Below are 14,758 nucleotides of genomic sequence, written 5' to 3' on the forward strand. Positions count from 1 at the left end.
GGATCCAAAAAATTAATTCATCTAGACGGACCGGACTGAGCCGAGTAGGCCGGACAGCGGCGGCGGCGCGCATGCGTGTGTGTCTTGATGGCTTATAGGTGTGTCCTCACTCCTTTACAAAATTGTTGATGCCCTTGGGCCCAACAACAATTGTCCAAGTTAGAATATATATACACTACTAATATTGTATTCCCTCCAATGTGGGACTAAAATGAATCCTTTCAAATTCATTTTCATACTAGTTCTCACTTAGGGCTGGCAATGAACCAAACTAACTCGAAAATAGTTCGAAACTCGATTCGAAAATTAAGTCGTTGAACTAAGTTCATGAACCAAATGAGTTGAGTATGAGCTAAAAATTAAGTTCGTTAACAAAATGAGTTGAACTTGAACTATACATAGTTCGACTCGTTAGGTTAATGAGTCAAATCGATTATATATGAGATAGATTATATTGTCTTTAAGAGTAGGTTTAAATATTTGCTCTAAATCTTAATATCATATTTTATTTTAATCTAACGGTTTTAATTGATGTAATTTTTTGCTATTCCAACCTCTATACACAATTATATTTGTTATATTTCTTCCTATATATTGGTTATATCCACTCTATTATCAAAAACTCTATTGTTTATATATTTCCAAGAGTTAAATATACAAAATTTCTCTGTAATATTAGCGAGATTTGTTTTAGACCCTGATAAAGTTTTTTTGTAATCCCCTTGCAATTTCCAGAATCCTTCAAGTACCCCCTGTCTGTCACATTGTAGCAAAGATTCTTTCTAGCTACAGTTAATTTATGTAAGCAAGGTCTATCGTGTATTTGTTGCATTTTTCTTTGTGATAGCCTATTAACACTTCTTGTACTATTATATCCACTTTCTTTCTTTTTTTCAACTTATATTCCCTTATTATTAATATATTATTTTGTCATAGAAAAATAAATTCAAAAATATATATAATAACTTGACATCAAACAAAACAAAAGCTAAATAAATATCTCTAAACATAAATAAAATTATATTATTAATTGGACGACTTAAAAAAAACTAAATCAATACCTTTTACATAAAACTATAACTATAATAAAAATAACTCAAAATCAGATAATAAATATATAGATTAAACAACAAAATTAATGAAGAAAAATACTTTAAAGCTTAAGCGACAAATCAAGCTCAAGAGATTCTGAATCAGAGGCATCTTCAATATTACTATGATGATTATCACCACTCGTGCCTGCTACAATTGAATTCTTTTCCGTTGAGTTTGACTTTGTAGCAATATGTATTGAAGACTTTCCAACATTTTCTTCTAAATTTAGCAAATTTCTTAAAATAGGAGTGACATTATTTCCATTATTTACCGTAACACTATCATTCTTCAATCCTTCAATAGAAAAAAAGTCTCTCATCTCTTGCTTTGCTGTCCACACAGAAGTAGAACATGACTTAGAAAGAGGTGAGGTCCATGAATAATTTGGCCTTGGCTTGTGAATCATAGAACCCATATTAATTCCAAGTGCTCTATTATAGGAGCCAAATCTAAACCCATTAAAAGGGATTGTATAATGACGAGGATAATTAGTATAGTGAGGAATCAGGTGACGATGACTTTCAATACAATTAAATATCTCTTTGTGATGTTTTGCAAGTGCACGCTCTTCCTTGTGAGCATTTTGGTGTCCTCCTAAAGATTGCGGAGTAGAAAATTTTCTTTTACAAAATTTGCAAGAAAAAATATTGGAAGACTTTTTCTCATTCTTATTTTTATTGTTGAACTGATTATCTAAACTCGATGAAGATGAACTCGCAACCATGTTCTTAGAGGGGCTTAAAAAATCATATTCTTGTACCTTCGACCTACGAACCAAATTATCCTCAGGGAGCAACTGAGAATTGAAGATTGAAAACTGATGTTCAGATTTTACAATTTCCTTCTCTTTCATTGTCATCATCTTGTTGTTGATGGTGCTCTCTTCAGAAGTGGCAGAGGATTGATCAGAGGGTGCAGCCATTAGAATTTGAATGATTGATGAAGAATAGAGGAGGCATAAGGTAGGGGTTATATATATACTAGTACTATATTTGTATATCTAAGATTTGAGTTAATGCAAATATCATTGTAAATAATTAAGAGATCTTGTGAATTAAAGTGAGATGTAATTATTTATTTACTATAAATGTAATTTATTGAACCAATAAGAATCTAGCTTTGCACCTATTAGGGCATGAATCTTTGCCTAATATTGATTTACACTGTCTAATTAATTCAATTAATTATTGATAAACGAAATATACATATCAAATTATACAATCTTTTCTAAACTTTGATATTATTGGTTCTAATAACTATAAATGACCAATTAATGATTCACGTCATTCTTACTAAGAATTATCCACTAACTTTTTACTATTGCTAATAAATAAATTTCATGTTATTAAATCAAAATACCTTTCTCTGATTATGTTTAATATGTTTTAATAATAAATGTTTTTCAATACAAAATTCTCCATTAAATTTTAAAAGTTTACTATCTGTTTTAGAATATCACGCAATCAAAATTGGTTTAAAATTCTATTATTTATCAAATTGGCATTATATTAATAATTAATAATAATTATTATTATTATTAATACTATTATTAACATAATAAAATTATAATAATTAATAAAATTTAGTCACTGCAATTAAATATTATAATATTAATAATAATATTATTATTATTATTATTATTGTTAGTAATTATATAATATTCAAGTTCAAATTATAGAAAAAAAATTGAATTTATATATATTAAGATTAAATTTGATACAAAGAATAATATAGGGATAACAAATAATAAAATCATTGAAATCAAGAATTAAATTCTAATGCATTTAAAAAAATATTTAAATTCGATTGAATTAGTTAACCACTCAAATTATTAAAATCAATTTTAGAATATCAATCAGTTAAAATTGATTTAAAAACATTTAAACAAAGAATTGAATTCGGCTAGATTAAAACTAATAAATTTTAACCACACAAATCATTAAAATCAGTTTTAGAATATCAATCAATCAAAATCGTTTTAAAAAAATAAAATTGTATTTATTATTTTCTATATACTTATAATATTAATGACAATAACATCTAACTAACTCGTAATTTATATAATTTTGTATACCATTAATAATATATTTCTTTTTATTTAGATTATTTATTTAAACAATAATCCCGTCAAAGACTATAGATATTAAAACCATATGAGAATGTCTACTTTCAATGTGATAATTTTTATTTATAATAAATATTTTAATAATAATAATAAGCCATCTAAACAGAACTATTGAAATAAAAAATTAAATTTGATGTAAAAAATAACATAGTGATACCAAAGAACAAAAGCATTGAAATAAAGAGTTAAATTCGACTCCATTCATACAAAGAAATAAATTCGATTAAACTTTTTAATTTATAGTTAACATTTTAATAATAATAATAATACTAATAATAATAAAATATAAAATTAAATAAGAAAATAATATTAATAGAAAAGATCTTGATATAGTGATTTTTTTTTTGTGTAAGCAAGATTTCATTAAAACGGAGAACTAAATGTTCTCAATATCCGATTACACAGAAAACGGGAAAAACCCGCCAAAAAGAAATTACAAACCAATTAGATTTACGATAGGAATAACAACGAATCCTTGTTAAACTCGTAAAAGCTACAAATGGGATGAGTAATTTCTCCAATAAAAGACCATTTCCATATCAAATCTTTAATCTTCCATATCATATTATTCACATCTCAACCTTCATTACGAAAACAAATCCCATTTCTAGTAGTCCAAAGAATCTTGATATAGTGATGTATTTGTTATAAATTAACACTAATAATAATAATATTAATAATAACAATAATATATAATAATAATAATAATAATAATAATAATAACAATAAAATATTATAATTTTCAATACTAAAATATTTGTGCATCACACGGGTCAACAATCTAGTTCACTTAAACTGAACTATGAAATTGATAAGTTTTTAAATTGAGTTAAAAATCAAATTAAAATATGTATTAAATAAAGTTAAAAAATAAGTTTTAAATATATATATATATATATATATATATATATATATATATATATATATATATATATATATATATATATATATATATATATATATATATATATATATATATATATATATCTGAAGAAGCAGTGAATGAAATTATTTGGGTCTTTCATTCTGGTAAGTATGGAACGGGAGCCCCAAACACATATCAACTTCATATTGAGGATTGTATGTGTTTAGCGATCTCGTTGTTTCGAGCTCTTCGTTAAGGTTATGTCTATGTTGTTATTAGTGTGTTGTTTTTCAGCAAGTCTCGCTTACAGAATGTCAATTCCACAAGACTTCCACTGTCTCGCTTAGTGAGATATAATCTCTCCTAGCGATAATGACATAACATCTTTGCCAGTGTTTCTGCTAGACTCGCTTAGCGAGCGATTCTCTCTCCTACCGAGAAAAACAAAACAAGACTATTAACAAAATGTGACAGACAATGTGACAGACATGAACACAAGCAACAACAACAACAACCACATTTAGCACATTCTTTCACCAAAATCATAGTGTCATACCCCAATTTTTGACCTAAGATACCACCTCATAACATCTGCATATGCATCATTTGCATCTCTAACAAATTTGCATAGTCTGTGTTTGTTACTTGTGACTCGGCAGGATTAACTCAAGAAATCACTCATCAGTACAAGTAACAATCAATTAGGGTTTTGTTCTCCCTTCATCTCAAAAGAATTATCTTCATAAACAATCAACATTTGGTCCTCAAAGATTCATTTCAACAAGCTCAGGGACTTTGAATCAACCAGATTAGGATTTTGACTGAAGACAGTATACTCCTGACTTTTGCTCAGGATTTGACCTAATGACTTGGGACATGATCTCAGGACCCCAAGTGCATCATTTTGGCCTAATCTATTGACTCAATACATCTCCTACACAAAGATTGATCAACAGTGAAATTTCAAATCATCAGATTAGGGTTTTGAACTATCAGGGACTGAAATCAGGGATCACATTTGGGAAACCCTAAAAATTCCCAGGAAGTCAATCAAAGGTTTCAATCATCTTCAAATAATCCCTATGACAACATCCAATGGAAATTATATTTCAATTCAAGAGCCACAGTCATCAATTTCATCAGGTCGACAATTAGGGTTTTTGACCTAATTCACTGAATAACTGACTTTTTAATCAGGACATGGTGCCACAACTCAAACCATGGCTCAATATCCTCTAATGCTTCAATATGGTCCATTCATACCACTCATTTGAGGAGGATAGCCTGGTTCATTTGAAATCTCCAGAAACGCGATTCGTCTGAAAAAGTCAGCTGTACAAGATCACCATTGACTTTTGGGGAATTTTGGTCAACCATGACTTTTGAAGTTTCAATTCATCAATATATGATATATGAAGTCATTTGATCAAGAAAAATCAAGAAAATCAATCAAGAATCAAAAAGTCAAAAGTTTGACTTTCATACTTAGAAAAATTTCTAAGTGTTTTTCAATGGTTTTTTCCAAACTTTGGAAGGGAATAACTCAAAATTTCACCTACAAACTGAAAAAAACTTCCAACATGAAAGTTGTAGATTTTGATCCAATGAACAACTTTGTCACATATAAATTTTTTCCAAAAGATCGACCATTTAAGATATATGGAGCTTCAAAGTTGGTATCTTTTGAAAATTTCACTTAAAACTTCATTTTCTTCAAAGTTCATGGATCTTTTTCACCCATTTCCTTAAAGGTCTTGAAGAAACTTTCAACTAGGGTTTTGAAGTGTGTAACATGAGCTTTCCAAAATGTCCAAGAGCATGAAAAAATATGGAGTGTAGCCATGGTTTTGAATTTTGACATTAGTGATCATTTTCACTTGAATTTTCACCATTTTCACTAAGTTTCAAGACTACATGACCTATAATCCAAGTGATGACACACCAATGCAATAATTGAATGATATTTTCTGATTTGAAGATCAGAATGGAAGAGATAAGAAGCTTAGAGAAATAACCATGGTTAAGTCACTTTTAACCATTTGCATTTAATGTGAAAGATTTCATTTTATCTCTTAAGCCAAATCATCATTCTTGAATCAACTTGCAAGAGCTTTGAGTTCAGAATCCTTGGCCTATAAATAGAGGTTCAAATCATCTTCAAACTCACACCAAAACCTCATAAACATAGGTTTTCTCTTCCTTTCTTAGAATGCAAGTTTCATGGTTTTCAAAAGAGGTAAAATTCTCAACCTCTAAATCTTTGAAGTTCTAAGTAAAGTGATGCTTCTAACACTTCCCAAATACCATATGGAAGTTGTTTGAACCTTTGAAACCTTCCAAAAACATCAAAATCTCAGAATCACTCTTTACTTCCCAAAAATGCATAAAATGAGCCTTATCATGCCAAAATCCACACAAGCTCATTTCTGTTCAAGTTAATTATCCAAACACCATCCATGTACCATATATGAGCTATCCCAATCATCATCCCTGACCTGTAACTCCAAAATCACCAAGTTTGATCCTCACTTGAGTCCATCTGCAGATCGGGTACCACAAACTGATCAAGAGGTTTTCAGTCCACTCCAAGCATCCAGACATGTTCCATAAGGTCCACTGAAGGTGTTCAGATCAAGAAACAACATCTGGAGTCCTTCATTTGCAGAATTCGATTCTCACTTTTGCCGTTTTTGAAGGTAAGCCACTTGAACTTCAAACTCTATGAATCATGCATCATAAATGAAATATGAACATACCATCTTGTTTCTGCACCTATGAGGATCATTAACCCTCAATCAATTGCATCATAACTTGCACATACACGATTTCACAATGATTTGTCATATTAGGGTTCTTCGTGTTCATCAGAAAATTAACCATCTTAGAGCAAAAATAAATGAAATTAAATGGTACCATCATGTTCCTCGTGAAAAACCGAGTGAGATAGACCCATCACTTGATCAAAACAACACAGTTTTAGAGATTTTCAAATTTCAGTTGGGATTGTGTTCTTGGCGCGTTTTTTGGTTCAGAAGTTTCAAATATCAATTTCAAAATATAATTAAATGAAAGCGTATGTATTACAAGCCACAAGCGTGGCTCAGTTGGTAAGTGTTTTGGTTGGTGAGAGAGAGGGCGTGAGTTCAAACCCTGGCAGGACCAAACCATTTTTTTTGACACTATTTTTCTTCTTTTTTTTAACAAACTTCACTCAATTATTTAACCAATCAAATTAACTCATTTTTTATTCATTTTTTACACACCTCTTATTTAATATACATATTTTATGAATACCAAAAAAATTCATCAAAAAATATTTATTTGATACATTTTTTAATTAGGTTTAAAATGACATTTTTTTAAGTGTTTTTAAATACTTTAAAAATTGTTTTTCATTTGATTTTTTAACCTAATCACTTGTAAATATTTTTTTGATCAAACCCTAATCACTTAGGTCTTAATTAAGCATAAAATTTGTTTTTATATTAATTAAGTTGATTTCTTTCAAATTCAAACCATTTTAAAACAAGCGATCGCGATTCTTTTCAAAAACGATAAACCATCTCTTTTTGATTTCAAAGGAAACTATTGATTAAATCTTTTTAATTGATCAATTGATTTTCAAAGCGATGTGGGGCCTCTCGAATATTAGAGAGTATAAGTCCCTTTCCTCTTTCCTTTTACAGTTTTTCTTTGAACAGAAAACTCTTTCAAAACAACTTTCAAACAGTTTTTCAAACAACAAAACTTCAAAAAAAACAATCAACCATGTTTTATAAAATAAAACACGGGGCCTCCACATAGGTATAAGTCCCATTCCTGTACATGAAATTAGGTATTTCATTGTACACCTTTCTGTACATATCTCGATCAGTTTGATTTTTAACTTTGAACAACAAATCAAAAATGAAGGTTTTTCTTTAAATCTTCCCAAAAAATACCATGGGCCTCCATGTAGGTATAAGTCCCAAGCCCTTTCGTAAATACCTGTTTACATAGCTTTTGAATAAACTCAAGTGGGTCTCTCCCCGAGTATGAGTCCCGAGCCCCGTGTATACAAATGGATCATGCTTACAGGTATATTTCCTTTATAAACTCCATTATATACACACACTTTGTCATATATATAATTGTTCATGTTTGTTCATACTTGTTCATGTTTGTTCATATGTGTGATATGTGTGCTTGTTCAACTTAGTACAACACTAGGTTCCCCATAACCTCCTATTGGGCTTCGTGCAAAGAATCTCCACTAGTTTAGGTTAGGACATAGAGTATGGTTTCCCGGTGAAATCGCTCTAAGAGCTCAAACCAAATATACCATGCCTCCCCTTGGGCTTTGTATAAACGAGTGACCCTCCCATAGCCTCCTCTTGGGCTTACAATGCAAGGACCCTCGATAGTCCCTCCCATAGCCTCCTCTTGGGCTTACAATGCAAGGACCCTCGGATAGCCTCCTCTTGGGCTTCGTACAAGGACCCACGGGCTTCTTATAAGCATCCCCAATATTCAAATCAAAACACCCTAGGAGATTAGACATTTATCATCTATATGATAGGAGTATCTCTTCTATATCATCACAAACAATCAATCAATCAATCAATCAAACTTTTTTGCCACAAGGCTGGCTAATCAATCAAACCTTTTTGCCACCATACTGGCTGATTAATCAAAGTTTTTGTCACAAGGCTGACTTCATTGAAACTTTTGCCACAAGGCTGGCTAAAAAAAACATCTTTATCATTCTAAGCACCATAAGTGGCATGGCCCAGGGCTTATAATGAAAAGATTTTCAAACAAAAACAAACAGATGTATGTGATGATATAGATTAGATACATCGAACATTTAGATGACATTTGTCTCTTATCCTTTTCTTCCACTAGCATAAGTGGGAACTACGATTGCTCTGACTTTCTCAACATCCCTTTGAGAATACGTAGGCACAAGGTCGTATCCTTGGCGAGCAAAACTTCTCCCTCAAACCATTCAAACCTTAGCACCCGTAGACCCCGAGCTACAGATGCTCTGATTCCCTCTAAGGGATATGTATGCAGAGGATCGCGATGATCTTTGCGAGCATAATCAAACAAACACCTTAGGTCCCACCTATTTCACAACAGAACCTCCACCATAACATAGAATGAAACAAACACAGAAAAAAAGCCTATAGAGTACTATAGATACGTTGGGTGCTAATACCTTCCCTTCGTATAACCAACCCTCTTACCCAAGATCTCTCCCCCACTTTTAAGGTTATTGCAGCTTTTTTCCTTTTCCTACTTTGGAAATAATAAAAAGTTTGGTCGAAACAAAAGAAAAATCATTTTTTGAGCACTCGAGCCCAAAGAAGGCATCAGGTGTCTCATCCCGAAAAAAGATACGATTTTTCCCCGCGACAGAAAAATGGCGACTTCACTGGGGACCATCTTTTTATTGTTTCCAAAGGAAGGGTTAATTTTAATTTTTGTGTTTGTTATTTCATTTTTGTTACATGTTTGGTTCTATGATTCTGCTACATCTGTGGTTCTGTTACAAGTGATACATTATGGACAAATCCTAACCCGGATTAAGTACACATAAGAATTAGGTGGAGGGTATAGTCATGTATGGCATACAAGGAGTCAGTCCTTAAAAAGTCAGCATGAGAATCCTTCCGCTCAGTGGAGGTTCCTTGTTTGTAGTATATGTTTAGCAAGTTAGTTGCGAAGACATTATTGCTTTCATTGAACTGTAGAAGCTGAGTTGGCTGTAGAACCCATAACCCATCCTGGCCTTATTAGGTTGTGGTGCAGAAACTATTCAGGTGTAGACTTGGAATAGTTGTCATGCGGAGAACCACACTCAGACGAGTTTTTCTTGAGAATATTGCTGGCTCACAAGTTCAGTTGTGCAAGCCGGTAATATCCGAAAGAAAAATGTAGACTCTGACGTATCAGTAGAACATGTTGTGCAGGTGATTAACCCCTAGTACTATCCCATGTTTGGTTCTCTGACCTCATGCTCGTGACGCTGGACCTTTGAACCCATGTGTACTATGTTTTGAATTACCATGTTTGTAGTACCATGTTTGCGTTACCATGTTTGCATCACCGTGTTTGCCTTACCATGTTTGAATATGTGGCATTCATGCATCCATGCATTCATACATTCATAAAAATCCACCTTTTCCCATAAAAGCATGATTTTTCCAAAAAAAATTTAGAGAATTTTTCCTTGCAAACATTATAGGATTAAGTTATGGAAGGGGTAAAAAGGCATACCAAAAAGTATGATTTCAAAATGCCTAATGTGGAAAAGTTGAAAGAGTTAGCATCTTCTGTACAAGATCCTTCTGATTTTAGGAAAAGCCATGGAAAGCTTTTGCCTATCTTGAACACTCATGTTGACGAAGGACTTCTCAAAACTCTGGTTCAGTTCTATGATCCCGTCTACCGGTGTTTCACCTTTCCAGACTATCAGTTGGTACCAACCTTGGAAGAATATGCCAATTTTTTGGGTATTCCTGTGTCTGATAAAATACCTTTCAATGGTTTGGAAGCCATGCCTAAGTCACCAGCCATTGCAGCGGGTATCCACTTGAAGAAATCTGAAATAGAAAGTAATTGGACTACCAAAGGAAACCTTCCGGGTTTGACTTCGCAGTTTCTAATAAAGAAAGCCTTTGATTTCATTGAAATTGGTAGCATGATAGCTTTTGAAGCTATACTAGCCTTGCTCATCTATGGGTTGGTTCTGTTTCCCAACGTCAACGACTTTGTTGATATCAACGCCATAAAGATCTTTCTGATTGGAAATCCTGTTCCGACTTTGCTTGGTGACACGTATTTCTCTATCCATCATAGGAATCGCCAAGGCGGTGGAATCATTGTATGTTGTGCACCTCTTTTGTACAAATGGATTGTTTCACACTTACCTAAGTCCCCTACTTTCACGGAAAACCGAGAAGGTTTGCGTTGGCCTCAAAGACTTATGTCCCTTACTAATAATGATATCCATTGGTATACCTTGGCTCGCTGTGGTACAGAAACCATTGATAGTTGTGGAGAGTTCGCCAATGTACCTCTCATTGGTACACAAGGAGGAATTAACTACAATCCGGTCCTAGCCCGACGATAACTCGGGTATGCAAATTCAGCTAAACCCATTGGTCTCGCAGTGGAATGCTACTTTTACCGAGAAGAGGAGGATCCTCAAAGGTTGAAGACAAGAATGGTAAGAGCTTGGTACGACGTCCGAAGAAAAGAAAAAGGTGGGGAAAGAAACTGCATTGCTACAAACGCCTATACCTGTTGGGTGAAGAAAAGAGCAAGGGAGTTTCGAATGCCTTATGATTATGAAAAACCCATGTTCCCTACGGTGTCTCAACTACCCAACATTCCCATTGACACTACGGAAGAATACCAAGAGATTTTAGCCAAAATGAGGTTAGAAAAAGATGCTTGGGAAGAAAAGTTTCGTAAAACTGATGAGGAAAATAGAAAGTTGAAGAAAAGAGTGAAAGATCACGAAGAAACTCTTTATTATCAAGATGGTTGGCTCATGAGTAAAGATGAGAAGATTCGTCAGAAAGATGCTGCAATTAAGAGATACATCAAAGAAAGCAAGAGAAATCTTGAAGGTTCAACAAGCAACGCTCCGATGCCTGAAAATTGGAAGAATGTTGTTGACAAACTGAGGGCTGAAAAGACCGAATTGGAAGCTTACTATGGGAAAGAAATCCTGAGGCTCAAGCTGCACAACGCATTTGGTTCTTCGTCTGATGAGGATGCTTAGGATTTGTTTAGTTTTTTTTATTTTATCATTCGCTTCTGTAAGGAGCTACGCTCCAATGTTGTAACATTTCCCATTATTGCAATAAAAAAAATATAACAATAAAAGAATTGTTTGTGTTCAAATGTTTGCAAGGAAATAATCTTTAAAATAATTGGAAAAATCATAAACTTATTTTTGCATACATCATTCTGCATATCGAGTCTGTTGTCTAGAGTCTTATCTTTTGGATCTTTCTCCAATAGATCGTCAAGCTGTCGCGTCTCAAAGTTTCTCGACCGCGCTCGCAATCAGATCACAGATACAATACTCGTTCAAGCAGAAGAAGAGTAATGGAACACTCTGAACAAGAGAATATTGAGCTCCGTGGTACGGTGACCACCCTTCAGGAAAAGTTGGAAAGTCTCACTACTCTGGTTGACTCCTTAATGGCCGCACAGAATCAGCCGCCGCCACCTAACAGTCAAGCAACGGTAACATCTGAAGTCACTACTCCGGTTTCTACAGTTGCATTCAGCATTCCATCTTTCTCTATGCCAGAAGGTTGGGGAACGCCTTTCAGCTTTGGTACAGGTTTCCGCCATAATTTCTATGGGGTTCAAACATCCACAACTGAAGCGCCTGCTGCACAAAGTTCGCAGTTTACTCCAAATCAGGGGGTAACTTTTTCCCAAATCACTATGGCACTTTCTCAACCCACTATGACAGTTCCGACCCCTACGGTTCACAGTGTTCCTTATGATGGCAATGAGATTTATCATGATCAAGGTGATAGCACAAATCAGCGTAACCTTGTGGAAGATCTCCAAGAGCAGTTCAACAAGATTCAGCTGGAAGTCAAAGCTATTCGTGGCAAAGATTTGTTTGGAAAGAATGCCCAGGAGCTATGTTTGGTTCCTAGTGTACAAATACCAGCTAAATTCAAGGTCCCTGACTTTGAGAAGTACAAAGGTAGTTCTTGTCCACAAAGCCATCTCGTGATGTATGCCCGGAAGATGTCTACTTATGCAGATAATCATCAGTTGCTTATCCATTACTTTCAAGACAGTTTGACTGGTGCCGCACTGAAGTGGTACACAGGTTTGGATAGCACCAACATTCGGACTTTCAACGATCTAGGCGAGGCCTTTGTCCGACAGTACAAGTATAACTCGGATATGGCTCCAGACAGAGATCAGCTTCGATCCATGGCTCAGAAAGATCATGAAGCTTTCAAAGAATATGCCCAACGATGGAGAGAAACTGCTGCTCAGATTAATCCACCGTTAAAAGAGAAAGAGATGACAAAGATCTTCTTGAATACTCTCAGTCCGTTTTATTATGAACGCATGATTGCTAGTGCTCCAAGTGATTTCACCGAGATGGTAAACATGGGGATGCGTCTAGAAGAAGGAGTCCGAACCGGACGTCTAACTAAAGAAGGTGGATCTTCAAGCGGAACCAAAAAGTTTGGAAGTGGTTTCCCAAAGAAGAAAGAACAAAGTGTTGACATGGTATCCCAAGGAAAGCCGAGAGGAAATGTCAATCGTCAACGACAGGTAGCTGCTATCGCACTAGCCGTTAATACAACACCGAATCCGGGATTTACTCCGCAGTTTCAACAACAACAGCCTCGACAACAGGCTCAACAGTTTAACAATAATCAGAATCGTGTACAAAGAGCTCCACAATTTGATCCGATTCCAATGACCTACACAGAGTTGTATCCTGCTTTGATTGAAAGAGGTCTTGTTCAAACTAAGGCACCACCACCAGTACCTGAGAAACTCCCATGGTGGTACAAAGCTGAGGTCTCATGCCCTTATCATCAAGGAGCGCCTGGCCATGATCTTGAGCATTGCATAGCTTTGAAATATGAAGTTCAGAGGTTGGTTAGATCTAATCTTCTCTCTTTCAGAAATTTGAATCCAAATGTGCAAGCAAATCCGCTGCCCAATCATGGAGGGCATGTTGTAAACATGGTGTACGGATGTCCTGGTCCATACCGAGTCTATAACATCAATTTCTCAAGAGCAGATTTGGTACAAATGCACGCTACTCTCTGTCGAGGGCATAATTTTCGCCAGCATCACTATGGTTCCTGTAGCATATGTTGTGTAGATCCTCACGGATGTTCGATTGTGAGAAGAGATCTCCAAGTTTTATTGGATAATGGTACTATTCAGATCTACAGAAATAGGAATGAAAATGAAGTTAACATGATAGGATGTTATCCGCATGAGCTTTTAGTCTCAGATATCAACTCGGAAATGCCTAAAGTTAACGTCATCGTTCCTCATTTCAACATGCCTGAGCGCATAGAAGTTACCTACAACAAGCCAAAGGTTCCTGTTGCTCCTTTGATCATTTGTCTACCTAGACCTGTCCCTTATGACTCTGACAAGGCAGTTCCATACAACTACAATGGTACAATGATAAAGAATGGACAAGAAGTTCCTTTACCTACTCTTTCATCTGTCGTGAATATCGCCGATGTGAGTCGAGTAACAAGAAGTGGACGTGTGTATACTCCACTACCTCCGAAGCAGCCTGTTGCTCCGACAACCGGACAAAATCCTATCAATACACCAGTAGGGAATCCTGTGGAAACTCCTGTCAGTAACACAAACACTGATGTTGGCCAATCCAGTGGAACCAATGTCAATCCTGACTTTGACGAAATTTTGAAACTTATCAAAAGAAGTGAATACAAGATTGTGGATCAGCTTATGCAGACTCCTTCAAAAATCTCAATACTTTCATTGCTGTTAAATTCTGAAGCCCACAGGGAAGCCCTGATGAGAGTCTTGGATCAAGCTTTTGTAGATCATGATGTGACTGTTGACCACTTTGATGGGATAATAGCTAACATAACAGCTTGCAACAATTTAAGCTTCTGTGATGAAGAACTCCCCGAGGAGGG

General features: G+C 34.6%; 1 protein-coding gene across 1 annotated transcript; it reads right to left on the reverse strand.

Annotated features, from left to right (window-relative positions):
• Positions 1-1,153: 1,153 nt before the first annotated feature.
• Positions 1,154-2,017, reverse strand: LOC131651531 (zinc finger protein 1-like). Its single transcript, XM_058921190.1, has one exon. It carries the CDS (start codon positions 2,015-2,017, stop codon positions 1,154-1,156), a length of 864 nt encoding a protein of 287 aa, XP_058777173.1.
• Positions 2,018-14,758: the final 12,741 nt, after the last annotated feature.

The sequence above is a fragment of the Vicia villosa genome, linkage group LG2 (genome assembly GCF_029867415.1).
Source record: "Vicia villosa cultivar HV-30 ecotype Madison, WI linkage group LG2, Vvil1.0, whole genome shotgun sequence".
NCBI classification, from domain to species: Eukaryota; Viridiplantae; Streptophyta; class Magnoliopsida; order Fabales; family Fabaceae; genus Vicia; species Vicia villosa.